We start from the raw sequence: 16,181 nt of genomic DNA, 5'->3' as shown, positions 1-16,181 counted from the left end.
CCATTAAACCATCAACTTATTAATCCATTCACTAGGGCATGGTCCTTACAATCTAATCACCTCTTCATGGCCCCACCTTTCAATTGCAATAATAGGAATTCCCACCCTTCTAACCCTATCACAGTGGGGATTAAGTTTCTAGTACATGGACTTTGGTGAATACGGTTCAATCCAAGGCAGAGATCATCTATAATTAAAGAGAAATGTGTTCGTAGTTTTCCAGATATTCCTAAATTTCCTTCCCAACAGCCACGTATGAGGGTGCCTGGGAGTTGTGCTGTATGTCACAATTCACTGCTTTTATATAACCTGTAGCTTTCAGACACCTCCATGCACACAGATTCCCATGCACACGTCTGTGTATACTCACTCTCCATTACGCTGCATGGCGGCTGTGTGTTGAGGAGGTTGAGGCTGGAGTGCACTCTTCCCCCAGTCTCTCACCCTGCTAAGGGTCTCCTCTGGTTCTCCATCTGCCATCTGCAGTTTCAGGACAGCACGGTGGAGCTGGAGGTGGGTAACATGGGTTCCTCAGGGAGACTGATCAGACTAGGAGAAACGATGCCGAGGGTGTTAATTTTGCCACCGCAAAGAAACTTTGTGGCCCTGAGCAAGACACCCACTAAAGGCTCCAGTTTTTTATTCTATAAAATGGTATTTTTAATATTCACATATCCCAGAGGTAATGTGAATTCAAAAGCATGAAGTACTTTGTTTGGAAGAAAAAATCCTTTCTAAAATGTGACACGTTCATGCTGTTTCTGTGACAGCCTTAAGAGTTGGGAGCGCTAGGGCCGGCCCCGCGGCTCACTCGGGAGAGTGCGGCACTGCTCGGATCCTATATAGGGATGGCTGGTGCACTCACTGGCTGAGCGCGGTGCGGCCGGTCATAAAAAAAAAAAAAAAAAAAAAAAAAAAAAAAGAGTTGGGAGCTCTGGTTCTAGGGTATAGATGAGGAGCTGCTCTGGATTAGGGAATCCTGTAAACAATGCGAAACTCCAAAGGACTGAGTCCTCTGTAGAGCCGCAGGTGGGGCCGGGGCTTGAGGCCTGAGATCTGGTGTTCCCTGGGCTTTGGGGCCAGCCAGCATCAGGGAGGCCGTTTTATGGTTGTGTGGAGCTTGAGTGTCAAGGTCCAAGGAACTTTGCCTGTTTCCACACGGTGATGAAGCAGAAAGAACCGTTTAAAGTGTCACAGGGAACAAAGTCCCAGTCTCTCGGTTAATCACAGAAGACTCTAGTAAAATGAATTATAATTTGCGGCAGAGACCTGAAATTGTTCTTTCTTGCCAAAATAAATTGATTTATTTGGCCATCTGAGCATCTTTTCTTGAACTGGACAGGAGCTAACCTAGTCTAAATTAAACTAATTTTCCATTAATAAATTGGGTCACTTCAGGCTGCCTGAGTATGTTCTGAGTGTCTTAAAGGACCTTCCAAAAATCTAGAGTTTCACACTGTTTTCATAGCCCATCTAATTTAGCCAGTGTAGCACTTAACATTTGCACACACCTCTCCCCCAGCATGCTGCTATAGATTTGGGGTCTATTTCTAACTTCATTACAAAGCTGCCAGGCAGACTGTGGCAGGGGGCATCGTCGTACACCTGCTGGAGCTGGGGAGCATCACAGAGGGAGCTGAGCAGTGAGCCCATGCCCTGCCCAGAGGAAGCTTCAAGTTCACCGTGCCTTTGCTGGAGTTGCTAATGCCAGTAGCTTTGCACTGCAGTGTTCTGAAGCTTTTATTTAAACATAGGGACCAATAAACTGGATGATGGAGGTAGGAAGTTATGAATTTAAAAAAATGATAGCACGAGTGGAATTATTTTAGAAAACCTTTGTTCACAGATATCAGAGCATCTCTGCATAATTGGTGACCCTGGCTTGCTGTCACTCATTGCAGGTGTGTGGGAGCCACCAGGGAGGCATCTGGCTGCCTTCTCTGAGGCCTGTGCAAACTCCTCTGCCGGCCCTGCCCTGGGGATTGGAGTCCCACCTGCGGAATGTCAGGGCTTGCACTTGGAAGGCGCAGGGAGGCTCCTGCTGCTTTTCCCCATTCCCTCCTCCTCTGTCCTGCATGTGTGAGATGGCATGCACAGGGTGGGCCTGGTCATGCTGCTGAGGAGTCCTGGCTGGCAGCATTTAGCAGACATAGGTCCCTGCCACAGGACTGATGGTTTGAATATGGCTTTTGGAATGTGCTGAAATATAAAGATCTAGAAATGTTAAAACTATGGGAGATGAGTTTCAAAAACAAAAATGGGAGAAAATGGAAATCTTGTAGTACTTTATTTCTAACATTCTTTAGTAATCTGAAGGATCAAACCACGTAAATTTTAAATAGATGAAGTGTCTTTAACTTACATTTTTAATGAGATGGTCACACTCTTGTGTATTTAGAGATATAAAATGCTGGAAAAATTATAGTAAAATAGATATTTCCCTGTTTTCTTCCCTTTCAGAAAATTTTAAAGAAATACAAAGTCGTGAGAAGGGGGTAGATCTCCCTCCAATTCACTGTCTGCCCCGATCCTCAGCTTTTCATGTTTTGCAGCAGAGTCCTCTCATCCTTCTTGCCTCTGTGAGAGTTTCTCTGCACTATTCAGATGACTCATCACTGACAAAGTTTCTCTTCTATTTCTAGTGCACAGAGGCCAAAAAACACTGCTGGTATTTTGAAGGACTCTACCCAACATATTATATGTAAGTATTTGCCCTTTTCTGTTGGTTTGGTTCTGTGGTCACATCTTTCTCTGGAATTTTCTCTTTAATGGGTATAGGATAGGCTGGGGGCTGGGGGCTGGGGGTTGGCGACTGGGGGCTGGGGGCAGGGGGCTGGGGGCTGGGGACTGCGGGCTGGGGACTGGGGACTGGGGAAGCCTGGGCTGGCCCAGCCTCTGCCCCACCTCTCCTCGTGGATGAGCAACAGTCTCTCCGAAGGCATTTTGCCTGCACCGACCACTTACTTTGAAGACAGCATGAGATACCATGTACTCTGTCTTGTGATGCAAATTAGCTCATACGTGATTGGTAAAAAGGGGCAAGATGTCTATGGAAAGCTAAAGCTATGTTGGTTTATATAAATTTTCCAAGGCAAAGAGAGCAAGGAGTAGACCTGCGTCCTTGAACAGGGCAAGGACAGGTCTTCAGCTGGGCTCTTGTGACTGTGCGTGCATGCGTGTGTGCGTGTGTGCGTGTTTGTGTGTGTGTGTGTGTGTTTGTGTGTATGTGTGTGTGTGTGTGTGTGAGTGTGTGTGAGAAATCACAGGGCTCACCTGCCCTGAGGCCCCTGCCTGGTGAGGTGCAGTTACAGCTGTGTGTGGCCAGCCTGGGCTTTTCTTCTTCCTCCTTAGCACCTGCCAGTCTCACTGTAATTGAAGCATTGCTGCCTTTTCTCCCTGTTGTTTTTATGTTTTTTTAATATTTGCTGTGTTAGCCAGTAGCTATGCAGAGCCACCTGCTTAGGTGGCCAGATTAACTGTCCAGGTTATCTATTATTGTTTTCAAAGTTCCATGGGTTTTAAGTGGAATTCCCCAAACCAGTTTTTTCACAAAAGCTCTGTTATTTTTAGTATTGACTTTTGTAAAACAGGAGATTTTTTAGGACTGCATATATATTATATTAGAAACACTATATATTCTAGCATATAGGGTAATTTCACGGGAAATACATAATAATAGCAAAAAAGGGTTATTTCTTAACCAACTGGGATATACATTTTTCTTCTCTGTCATTCTCTGTGTGTGTGTGTGTGTGTGTGTGTCGTGTGTGTGTGTGTGTGTGTGTGTGTGTGTGTGTGTGTGTGTGTGTGTTTGTGTGTGTGTCGTTTGTCTTTTGGTTTTGTTTTTGGCGGCTGGCTGGTACAGGGATCAAACCCTGGACCTTGGTGTTACCAGCACCATGCTCTGACCAGCTGAGCTAATTGGCTGGCCCTTGCCTGTTGTTCCTGAGGAGACCTGTGTAGGAGGAGGTAGGCACCCGTCTGTGAATGGGGACAAAGCACGGGGGACTGGCAGTGTTCCTTGGTTTCACACTGCCAAGCAGGAGGCCTTAATGTCCCATGTTGCAGGGGTCCTGGCAAAAAGCCTGCAAAAAGACAAAACCCACTTGGAAAACGGAGCAGCCGCATAAGGACTTTGACTCTAATTGCAGAGTTGTCAGGTCGAAGAATAGTGCTTATAGGATAGCAGAGAGATAAAATGTTTTAGTTCTCAGTATAATGAATTTTCACCAGTAGGCTTTATTTTCTCAATTCAGTTTCTTAACACAATGTGCATCTTCCTGTGAGTTCTTCCTTGAAAACAGATATTTCCCCAGTTGTCTTGTAGATCGGTTTTGTAGAGGTTGGGAGTTACAGGTCATTGTTGTTCTCATATCTACTCATTCATTTGTTCCTTCATTCATTCACCCATTCAAGACACATATTGGAAGTGGTTTTGCACTGAGCCGGAGACAGGGTAGACAAAGACAAGCCCTGCTCCTGTCACTGGTTTCCTTTCACCTCTTCTCTTCCCGTGGTGAGGAGAAGGAACCAGAGCCTCCAGATGTGCTATCCTGAAAAATTAAGTCAAGTCACTCTACTAGAATACTGAAACTCAACATACAGGTAATGGCAGGTGACATTTGTTGAGTGCTTGCTGTAGGCTAGGTGTTGTCTTATGCCCTTCATGAATCAATGTCTTTCAGTCTCTTAGCCCCTGGAAAACCCCAGCCGCACTCCCTAGTCTCTTGGGTCTACCTCTGACTTCCCGTTTCTCGCCTCTCTCCCCCACACCCTCACCTGAACCCAGGCCTCCTTTGACACTCCTCTGAACCACTGCAGAAACTTTCTAGCAGGCCTCCTTCTCGTCTCTTCTCCCATCCAGTTCTCACTTTCTCAATTTTCATGTCACTTTTCTGCTTAAAAGCATCAGGAACAAAGTTCAACTTCTTAGCCACCTTTAAACAGTAGGTTTTCAGGATAGCTTTCTGGCTCTATATTCCTTTATTGTGAGCGTGTGAAGGCAAAGGCTCATAAATATTTGAGTTCCCAGTGCCTAGCTGATTGCCTGGCACACAGTTCACATCTCTGAACACTGAGTGGATTTGTCTCTTCCCAGTCTCCACCATGTGGGCAGTATTGACTCATGCAGGTGACCCATTTCTCTGCCTGGCAGGTTTGTTGCCTTCCGCCACTCAGTTCCCTCGCTCCAGTGGCATGTTGGATGGTCTTTGCTAGCAATGCTAGGGTACCATGGCGGTGTCCCGCGAGGGCTTCCAAGCTGGGTTCGTGCCTGGGCAATTACTCAGCCCCAGCGCTTGGCACAGCACCTGGCACCTGATGCTTGTCTCCACGCTTGCCAAGTTTATTTTTCACCAGCTTGCTCTCCCAGTATTTATTTCCCACATTCTGGCACCCTTATTTTAAGCATAGATTTTAAGTGTGGGGAATCCAGAATTCAAAAGCTCAGGGTTAAAATATTTGCTGTATTTTTTTTAATTGAGTTGAAATTCACATAACAGAATTAACCATTTCAGAGTGGACAGAGCAGTAGTGGAGCGTTTATTCCCCGTGTTGTGTGGTCACCACCTGTGTCTAGCTCCCAGCGTTTCCATTGCTTTGCTTTGTTTTTTTATCAGCTCTTTGGCCTTGTCTGCCAGCTTCTTCCTCTGTAAAACGTGAACTCAGGTTCTGACCTTCTAGGTTCATAGCGCAGGGACTGCATGTGGCCTGTCCCAAAACCACACATGAAGGTCTGCTCACCCAGAGCTGGCCTGCACCTCTGCTGCGTGTGCTCGTGAGGTTAGTTCTTCTGCAAACAGCCATGAGCCCAGTGTGGTGCCAAAGAGAAATGTGGCTCTTCAGGCCGCATTGGAGTGGCTGGTGCACACCCTAGGCAGTCGGGAAAGCTCTTCTCCCTGCTTCCATCAAGTTGGGGTGATGAAGGAGATTCCAGAGGAATGAAGAGAAACTTCTGAGCTCTGTTCTGCTCCATGTCTCTCTCAAGGATGGATTTGCTACAGGCCAGATGGTAGCCGTGGAAAAGGCACAACCCCACTGGAAGTGCTTGGGCCTGCAGAAGATGTGGCTGCCCCAGGAGCTAACCTTTTGGGGAATGTTGCTGTTGGTCCCTGAAGCTCATGCCCTGGCTTCTGCCAAGGTGGCACAGTTGGTGGTGCAGGTAAAGGAGACCCGGCCCAGCCCCAGCTCGCCCAGCTGCACAGGGCCTGCACAGTATGTAGCATCTGGCCTGTGGCCTGCTGTCCTTACATCCTGCTGGACTGGCCTCCGCATGTGCGCGGTGTGCTAGGCGTTACCCGAGGAGCGGCCGTGGCTCCCCTGCCTCATCCAGCCCACAGAACCAGGAAGGTATTTGGGCCCCAGGGGCTGCAATAAGATAATGTGAGATTGACCAGTTATTTCTGAAGTATCTTTGATGTTACATTTAAAAACCCATGAGTTATTACATCTCATTTAAAAAATACATGTCTGGTATAGTCTACCTGTTATTTCTTCTGGATAAAATGCTTTATATAAGATTCTCCAAAATAGGTAATTCCTTAAAGATGTGTTGACTCAAGAGGCCATCCTTCTATTCTCTTTTAGATTTTTTTCTCCCTTTCAGAAAATATATTCCAAATGATACCTCTGTTTGTGATTATAACTTACCGTGTGGAAAGCACTAGGGAGAGAACACCTATGTTGCAAACTTGTTTCAGACATCTCACTCTTACATTTGAAAAACTAGTTTCGTTTTGTGTCGCTACAGATCCCACATGGCACTCCTTCTCTTGCTGCTCTGCATGTCCTCAAATTTCATTCCAGTGTTCCAGTTCTTGAGCTAATAGAGGCTAATTTCTTTAAATGATATCCAGGCTTCCGCTGTAGCTACTTAGACACAAAATTACTCTCACCCGTCCAGATTTCTTATGCTAAATGATATCTCTTTCTGTCTCTGTCTTCATCAAGGTTTTTTTCATTTCCTTGTTATTTTACCATTGTTGAGCTGGGGGACTTCATGTGTATATGGACAAACAAAATATTCTCCTCATTATTGAAGAAAAAGATGAGTTGGGATCCAAACAGAAAAGCAACACGTATCTCAAGCCTTCCTCCTGTCACTTTTTCTTCTTCTACGCTGCACTTCATTACCCTTCTTTCCTGTTGCAGGCTGCCCTTTCAAGAGCTCCTAATTAAAATATGCCTTTTTTGTGCTTTGATTCAGGGCTTAGTGGTGTCTCATCTTGGCAACGGTTGATTTAAAAGTAGCCAGTGGTCACGCGGCCTCACCAAGTCCAGTTGCTTTGCTTACATTTGCTACCTGAGCTGTCCTGCTCAGACCAGCTCGCTCAGCCCCTCTGGTTGCACGGCAGGGGATGCAGTCACTGCAGAGAGGCAGCAGAGGGGAAGACGAGGGTGAGACCTGGCCAAGGAGCATGTTGGGCTGCAGGGACAGACAGGAGTGCTCTTTCCTCCCAGCCCAGAAAGTATTGCAGACACAGGTGGCATGTCAGAGAAGAGTAAATACAGTTTCATATCTGGGATCTCACTTTGACATGCAGGTAGCTGCAGGAAGTGCTGAGTCCTCCTGTGTCAGGCGACAGGGAGCACCTTCCCTTCACGGATGCTGAACCCGGTGCTTCAGAATGTGCAGTGGAAACTGTGTGGCATAGTAGCCGGGGCTTCCAGGCTCACCCTGCTCTTGCCAGTGAGTGACTGGGCTTTGCCTGCAGGCTTGAGTTTTCTGTGTAAGGTAGACATGGTCATGGCACCTACTGCACTGGGGTGCTCTTGAGTGTAGAATGCTACAGTGCATGTAGGATACAGAGCAGGGACTCAATAATTGTGTAATGACTGTAATATCACCAATACTTGCAATTTTGTCACACTGAGATTTTAGCATACTGAGGCTTGGAGAGGGCTAGGGTCTGTGTTCAGAAGGGATCAGATAGGACCACTGAATATAGACTTGGGAACTGCTGCCCCAGAGGACAGACGTGCCTCACAGTGGGGCACGCTCTTGGTGACTCTCTGGGAGGGGCCCTTCCCAGCCTGTCTCCAGTGTCTATCAGGGTTACCTAGGGGCTCCTGCGGTGACTCCGTGGACCCTATTAATGCCATAACCCACCCCTTCGTGGGCAGTTGTGGGCCTGTCAGGTCAGAAGTGTCTCTCTTGTCTACAAGAAATGTCATCCTTTCCATGGAGATTTCCAGCCCACGTGCTCCTCAGCTCCCCAGAGCCACTGCCTCGAAGGGCATAGTGTCCAGAAGAGCAGAAAACAGGAGATGGCTTGGGAGGCAGACACGGGTGGAAGGCGATCCAGAGTGTGTCTGTGTGTCACATGGCAAATTTCTTAGTGTGAGTGACCAGGGAACTTAGGAGCCTCCTCCAAAGTTGACGGTGGAGGGGGAGCATCACGTGGGGGTCAGCGCTGCACAGGCTGGCTCACCCCCCAAGCCTCTGAGTTCCACCTGCTCTCCCATTTCTGCCTTCACTCCAGGACAAGCTGAGACAGCCCACCGCTGTGCCAGGGGGCTGCCGAGGGAATTATAATACAGATACTGGGAGTAATAGTGGCTCATGTTCATGGAGCGCTTACTTGCACGGCATGCTTTTCTAAGCTTGTGACACGGATATTCTCCTCCAGAAAGCTTGTGATAATGTTCCTCCTCTCTGCCCTTACTGTTTCAGCCAAGGGGTGTGTGCCCTTCGTTGGTGCTCCAGTACCATAGGCTGCGTGCTCCTCCATGTTGCTAAAATAAAACATTCTTGCTGTCCCCTCCCTAGACTGGGAGTTGAGCGCACGGGTTCTGTCCTGTTGATTTTCATGTCCTCTGTGCTAACACAGGGCCTGGCCTACAGAAGGCATTCAGTGTACATATTTAGTAACTGAAACTGGTGGCGGCCTAGAGGAGGGTGGGGGGTGGAAGGAGTGATTCTGGCAGCATTCTTTGGGAATGGAATGTGTTTTAGGGGCTGGAGGTCAAGAGACCTTCTCAAGTCTGGCTCTGCCATCAGGTTGCTGTGTGATCTTGGGCAAATCTCCTAACCTCTCTGGGCCACTGTTCCCTGTGCTAGATGATCTTCAAGGTCTCATCCTGCTTATTAATAATTCTCTCAAGGTCCATCCATGACCCTCTGGCTGGCTGCTCAGAATAATTTATAGCCTAGAGAATAAGAGATGAATGATCAGGCAGGCTCATGTGTTATGGCAGAGACAAGCGACAAATGTAAGATGAATTTTAGCTCATTAAGCATCCAACCTTCTTGCCAAATACAAAGCAACCACCTGACATTTCCTTTCAAGTGCCGAGTCTTCTTTCTGCTGCAGGTCCTGCTGCAGGTCCTGCTGCTGACAGGATAGTAGAGAAAAGGTGCTAATTCCATATTCAAGCAGTGGGATGGATCCAGGAGCCTGTGCCCACTTACTGGTCCAGATTCTGAGGTTCCTTAGACATCATATTAGATGCTGAGCTGTAGCTTTCTGCCAGTCAGGGATATGGATGTTATTCAGATAATGACTTTTCATGCATTTAAAACAAGCTGATGATTTAGATGTGCACGTTTTTTGTTCTTTATGAATAGAAATGAATCTGGTGTCCCCCCAGAAAACTGAGGGTGGGTTAGAAGTAGTTGAGACTTATTGACTAGAAACCAGTGATTTAACAGTGAGAATAACCCTGTGGCCCCATGAAGAGCTGGCAATTGGAAAAGGTTTGACTCCAAAGGTGGTCCTTGACTTACCTCTGTTCTCTTAGGATACTGAGAAGACCATCCCTGCCTAGTTTTACCAGTGAAATAACTGACCCTAAGAGGTGTTGAGCTAATTGCCCTGGACTAGCAGCATCTTTGGGATCTTTTGTGTGACTTCACATCTCTGGCTGCCACCTGATGGAGCAGAGGTACAGGCACCTGGGTCTGGGTGTGCTGTTTGCCCACTTATGTGAGGCTTTGGTTCAGATGTAAGTGCCCATCATCAAAGGTAAGGAACGTGGGGAAGCTCCTCCAACACCAGCTACACTGAGGCTCTGGGGAGTGCGTGGACAGCATTTGGGTTGGGTACAGGAGGAAGGTAAGGATATATGGCACAGAGGTAGGAAACACATCTGTCAGGCTGTACATTTACTGAGTACCTGTTATTTTCAGACCTCCACTGAAGGGGAGGGAACCCGTATACGGGGACACAGAGGAGCTCACAGTCTGTGGCTTACCCAGCACCACAGAGCCCATTGCTGCTAGTACTGCTCTTCTCTGGCTCTTTTCAGGCCCTGTTGCCAAATCCCCCGTTGTAGTGTGAAGCTCTTTTAAACGACTTACATTACCCTGTGCTGTGGTCTCTCTCTGAGTTTGTTTCTCTGCTGCGAATAATTAATGATGGGAGTGGGTGAAGTGCTGTTCACAGGTGTCAGATTAAGATCCCAGAATGAGTTTTGTGAGCCAGCGCCCAGCTGGGTCACTTTACCTGCCTGCTAGATTTGCAGGTGCCAGGGTCAGTGCCAGCGTTTCTAGACACAAGGCTACCTCTGACCCGCAGGAGAACTCGGTGTGAGCTCCCCTCGTGTCTCCGTGGTCAGACACTGGCCTGACGGGAAGTCCCCTCTGTGCAAGTGCAGCTGGGCTCCCTCTGCCCAACTCTCCTCCCAGCAGCACTGGGGACTTGCAGGATTTGCAGGGTGGAAAAGGGCAAGCTGGGGGCAGGGGCATGTCCTTCACTGTGCACTCCTTCACGTCCCCCTTCCCAGCCCCTTGCTGTCCTCGTGGAGGCCTCAGTTGGCAGCCTGGGAGGGACAGGGAGTCTGGTCTGGAGACAGACATTCTGAAGTGGAATTTCTCTTCTTCCTCAGTTCTTGTTGGGTTTATCAGTGATTCGTGGTGAAAGTTAGATGTTTTCTTCTCCATAACGGGGAAAAAGATTTCATTGGTCATCTTTCACTTAAGAGCACCAGACCCCTAAAATGTGACTTTTCTATATATATTCTATAACTTGATTTTTTTTCCCATTAACTGTATGTTGTGTATATTCTTCTAAATAAGTATACAAAGGAACCTCATTATTTTTGATAGTGACTTAGTATTATTCCCTGGGGATATAGCATAATTCATTTATACATTCCCCTATAATTATTGTTCATTCAGGTAGTGCCAGTTTTGGGGTTTTCATTGTTGTTGTTTTACTATTGGAGGCTCACAGTTCCTCAACTGTAATTATAAAATTAAAGCAGTACTCACAAACAAATTTTTAATAATTCACATGGCATCAAGAACAGATTTGAACAGACATGAGACTGTTTACAGTCTTTTTAAAATTCCATTTGGTGTGATGTTTTGTATATTCCCGTGCAGATACTGCTGGTATTATCATGAAATACATGGTATTACATGTCTGTTCATGAATCCAAACAGTTCTGAGTCCCAGGAGTTTGGAAAGGTTTACGATGTGCCCCAGTATTCAATAAACATCTTCCTACATGCCAGGTCTTCATATGCTAAAACTTACTTTTGTTATGGGATGAATTTTCAGAAGTAGAATTGCCATGATAAATTTTTTTACTGGTGAATATGCTAATTACCGTATTTGATCATCACACATTTTATACGTGTATTTAAATATAACTCCGTACCCCATAATATGTACAATTAATACTTGCCAATTAAAAAATAAATGAGCACATTTAATTTAATTTGAAAAAAAGAAATTGCTGAATCAAAGGTTATGCTTATTTTAAGTTTCTTTTATTTATTTATTTATTTTATTAATATTATTTACATTCTAGGATGTTGTGAAGCAGTTGGGAGGGAGAGGGAGCGAGGAAAGGGGAAGGAAATGGGATGGGAGAAGGAGGAAGGAGGAGGGTTGGGATTGAGGCCTCTGCCACCCCTCACATTCCCACAGGGGACATTGGGGAGCTTCCAGTGGTGGCTTGGTCATTGCTGGGCTGGGTGCAGATGTCGGGGGAGGGGGTGTGTAGCAAAAGCCCTCACCTCCCATGACCCCAGCTCAGGAACCCTGGGCCCTTCTTGCTGCGGCTTGGTGGTTGTCGCTAATAATACTGCCAGATTGCTCTCCTTGAAGGTTGTCATGATGTAATCAGCTGTTTTTGTGTGAGAGCGCCTGTTTCAAACCACCCTCACCAGCACTGTGTGTTAACATTTTAATCAAAGTATACTTTGTACTCTTTGAGTTTGTGTTACTTATGTAATATTCCCTTCCATGGAGAGTCTCCTTTCTGCTGCAACAACACTTCTGTTTAAAGCAAACAGTGGGCCAGGAATGGTGGTTGGCACCTGGGCTATACACAGAAGAATGAGATGGGGTTGCTCTCGAGCTTATGTCTGGTATGGAAGACCGATGCCTTTAACAGTTAACAACAATATTGCACATGGCGAGAACTATAGACAGGGTTCCTGCAAAGCGATGAGCAAGAGGTACGGGGAGGACAGGGGGTGGTCTTGGGAAAGACCTCACAGAGCTGGTCTGTGAAGGGTGAGGAGCGGTCTCAGAGGATACGGGGAGACATAGGCATGGAGGTGTGAAGGTGCACAGTGCATTGGGGGAGCCACGTGGCTGCAGTGGAGGGCAGCTGGCATGTGGCAGGAGGTGAGATGGGAAAAGGAGGGTGAAACTTAATGAGAAAGGTTTTGATGGCTTTCCGAGGAGCTGAGACTTCCTTCTGCACAAAGCAAAGGCAGTGCCCCAGCTCCGGTCTTCCAGAGGGTGTCTGGCAGCAGGAGGGTGCTTGGATGGCAGGCAGAGGCTAGAGACAAGGTGGTTATGGCTACAGTCAAACCAAGATGTGTAGAGTCGGACCCTTTCCGTAGACCTGAGAAACAGGCAGTGGGCATGAAGCATGCTTCACAGAAGGATCAGTGTGGGGAGTCAAGGAACTCAGGGGTTTGTGGTTGGGAGGACAGTGAGAAACAGCCCCTGAAAAGAGCAAGTTCAGGGAAGGGTGTGGCAGAAGAGTGAGCGAGTCAGTTGTGCAAACTTCGAGTTCAGAGTTCTTGCAGAACATCCTGGAAGTAGAGCCGGTAGGGAATTTGCTTTTGCAGTTCAGGAGGAGTCCGAGGCTAGGATGGAGATTTAAGAGTTCTGAGTGTGGCAATGATGGCTGACCAATGGCTATAGTCTGAATGTTGTGTCCCTCCAAAATTCATATGTTGAGACCTAATGCCCAATGTAATACAGGTTGAGTATCCCTTGTCCAAAATGCTCGAGACCAGAAGTGTTCGGATTTTGGATTTTTTCAGACTTTGAAATACTTTCATTATACTTACCAGTAATCCAAAATCCAAATCCTTCAGTGAGGGTTCCTGTGGGGCGTCATGTTGGCACTCCAAGAGTTTTGGATTTCGGAGCATTTCAGATTTTTGATTTTTGGATTTGCGATGCTCATCCTGTAGTATTAAGAGGTGGGCCCTTTCGGAAAGTGATTAAGTCCTGAGGGCTTTGCCCTCTCCAGTGGGATTAGTGCCGTTATGAAAGAGGGTGAAGGGAACACGGCGCCTTCTTCCACCATGTGAGGACCTGGCAGCAGGGCACTGTCTCTGAAGCAAGCACCCTCACCAGCTACCAGATCTGCTGGCACCTGGATCTTGGGCTTCCCCTTCTCCAGAACTGTGAGCGATAAATTCCTGTTGTCTATAACCTACCCAGTCTGTGGTATTTGGTTATAACCACCTGAACAGACTAAGACACCAACTCAAGTAAAAATAGAGCTGAGAAAGTAAAGCAGGTGTCAACCTGAATGTAAGTTCCGGATGTGGGGACCAGAGTCTGTCTGCTTTCTAGATCTCATTGCCAAACACATGTCATTCCTTTTTATTTATCTTCCGTGTGTGATTTCAATGGTGGAAAATTTATTATCAGATTAAAATACCTGTGAGGTCATAGGGGACTTCCACTTTTTATTGTCCTTATTACCGCACTATTCTGGCCAGTGTTTATTTTTTTAATCTTGTAGATAATCAACCAGAAACTGGAAGATTGTTTTCCAGGATAGAGTTGAGTAGAACTGATTTTAAATGATCAGCAATTCACCGAAAGGAGAAAAGAGGAAGAACTTCTGCCCAGGAACACAGGGACGAGTTAGCGAAGGCAGCAGTAGTTTCACAGCACCCAGTCCTTCCCACCTCGTCTCCTCACCTGCAGCAGCTATTCAAGGGTTAACATGGCAGAGAAATGAGCACTGTCTAATCTATTTTGGTTTTTTAATTTTAGGGATTGTAATAAGCATTTATAATGCTTTTTTTCCATGGTAGGAATAAAAGTAAAGTTTCCCTAGGAAAATCCCATATGCCACCCTAAATACACCCAGTTTGGGTTTATACAAGTTTGAGAAGGTGTTTTCTTGTAATAAATATGTCTCTAAAGGAGTGACTGACAGGAGGCTGCTTCCCACTCCAAAGTCTCAAAGTTGGTCCTAATCAGAGTCACTGAGGTCTCCTCCTGAGAGCCCAGAGATGTTTGACTTTGCCATAGGATGTGCCAACCAAATCAAAGCTGAAGGATCATCGAAATATGACCATATGTCTCAACAGACGAGCACATCCCTGCCTGTCAGAGAAAACACACCACACCAGGAAGGAATACTCTGACATATGAATTGCCAACTGAGATGGACGAATCTGTGAAGTTTTTGACTTGATAGAAACACATGAAAGTTCTAAAACCTTGTGTTCAATGAAAGTTCTTTAAAAAAAAACGCTGTTTTCTCACAGATGTACAGTATTAAAACTGATCAGAATATGTCTGTAACCCCGATTATGGTGTGGCATATTTCCAAAGTCATCAAATTGTATGCATTACGTATATGTAGCTCTTTGTATATCAATTATACCTCATTAAAGCTATTTAACAAACTGATCAGAGAAGCCAAAACAGCAATCCCAAACTGCCCCCAACCCTCCCAACCCCCCACCACTCCCACACCTGCTGGCTGCCAAGAAAGGAATAATGGGCAAGGGGTTCCACATTCAGCTCCTCAGTTCTCACCTGAGTGTGGAATATACTAACATTTATAAAGCAAATGTATTTCACAGGGCCTACTTTGCAAAGCCCTGTAGTCTCAGGTTTAGACTAACCTTTTGGAATTACGTATAGAAATGTTAACCTTACAAAAGAAAGGAAACTTTCATCAGGCTAAAGTCTCTGTTATAAGTAGAGAATTGCTGGCTCAGGGCAGATGTCCTTGGTTAACCTACTGATTGATATGTAGAGATACTGGCAAAATTGCTGTAGGGAAAAACAGTGTTTGCTAAGAACAAGCTTTTGTTGATGGATCGACTTAACCTTTTGCAAATTGCACTATGGAATGTCACTTTGTTATTTCACTGATGTTACTAGCCTCTATTGTTAATCTGTACTTAGCCATAACACCACTTATGTTCCTTTTCTGTAACTTCCTGTTCTGGAAAATAAATGCGGGGAGAGAACCCCAGTTCATGGTTGATTTCCCAAGGAAGGGAGGGTTCTGGGAGATTAACCCCCCGGGGTCTCTCACTGCTCAGGAGAAATGGGCTCTGAGTAATCCTTTTTGCATCTCCGTCATCCCATGTGAGACAAAGCAACACTGAGGAATGATTCCCAGCCAACAGGCACGGGTGTTTTCCAAAGCTGCCCAGCAATTCTGGTGTGAGCCAGTGTTGGGAGCTGCTGCTTGCCAGAGTGCTCCTCACACAGTGTGACCACCTGAGGCTGCTGGGGTCCACCTGGACCACCCCCCCATGCATGAGTCATGTCCACACATGAGGAGTCCTGTGGGGTGGGACTGAGCACTGCCTCACTCAGACAGAGAGAACTTTCCCATGACAGGTCGGAGTCCTAAAGGCAAGGCCAGAGATCTAAACTATCAGGTTATGCCATAATAAGTCTGGAAATAATTACATTAAATAATACAATAAAAAAGCTTATTAGAGGAAGGCAGAATTGGTGATGAGTTACAGTAGCCCCCCTTTCCCATGGTCTCGCTTTCTGCAGTTTCAGTTCTGTTGACTGCTGTTAGAAAATATTAAATGGACAATTCCAGAAATAAACAATTCCTAAGTTTTAAATTGCATGCCATGCAGAGGAGCACGATGAAATCTTGTGGGGTCCTGCTTTGTCTGTCCTGGGATGTGAATCATCCCTTCATCTAGTGTATCCACACTGTTTATGTCACCTGCTCATTGGCCACTTCTTAGCTGTCTGGGTGATCAGGTCAGC

General features: G+C 46.3%; 1 protein-coding gene across 1 annotated transcript in view; it reads left to right on the top strand.

The window, feature by feature from the left end:
• Positions 1-16,181, top strand: part of VOPP1 (VOPP1 WW domain binding protein) — a 92,302-nt gene that overhangs the window by 46,411 nt on the left and 29,710 nt on the right. The window contains exon 2 of the mRNA XM_063086680.1: positions 2,643-2,701. Coding sequence (XP_062942750.1) covers positions 2,643-2,701 — 59 coding nt within the window. The remainder of the gene's footprint in view (positions 1-2,642; positions 2,702-16,181) is intronic.

Source organism: Cynocephalus volans, chromosome 2, assembly GCF_027409185.1.
Source record: "Cynocephalus volans isolate mCynVol1 chromosome 2, mCynVol1.pri, whole genome shotgun sequence".
Classification (NCBI taxonomy): domain Eukaryota; kingdom Metazoa; phylum Chordata; class Mammalia; order Dermoptera; family Cynocephalidae; genus Cynocephalus; species Cynocephalus volans.
The sequence above is the reverse complement of the archived record's forward strand: the minus strand, read 5'-3'. Positions and strand labels throughout refer to the sequence as shown.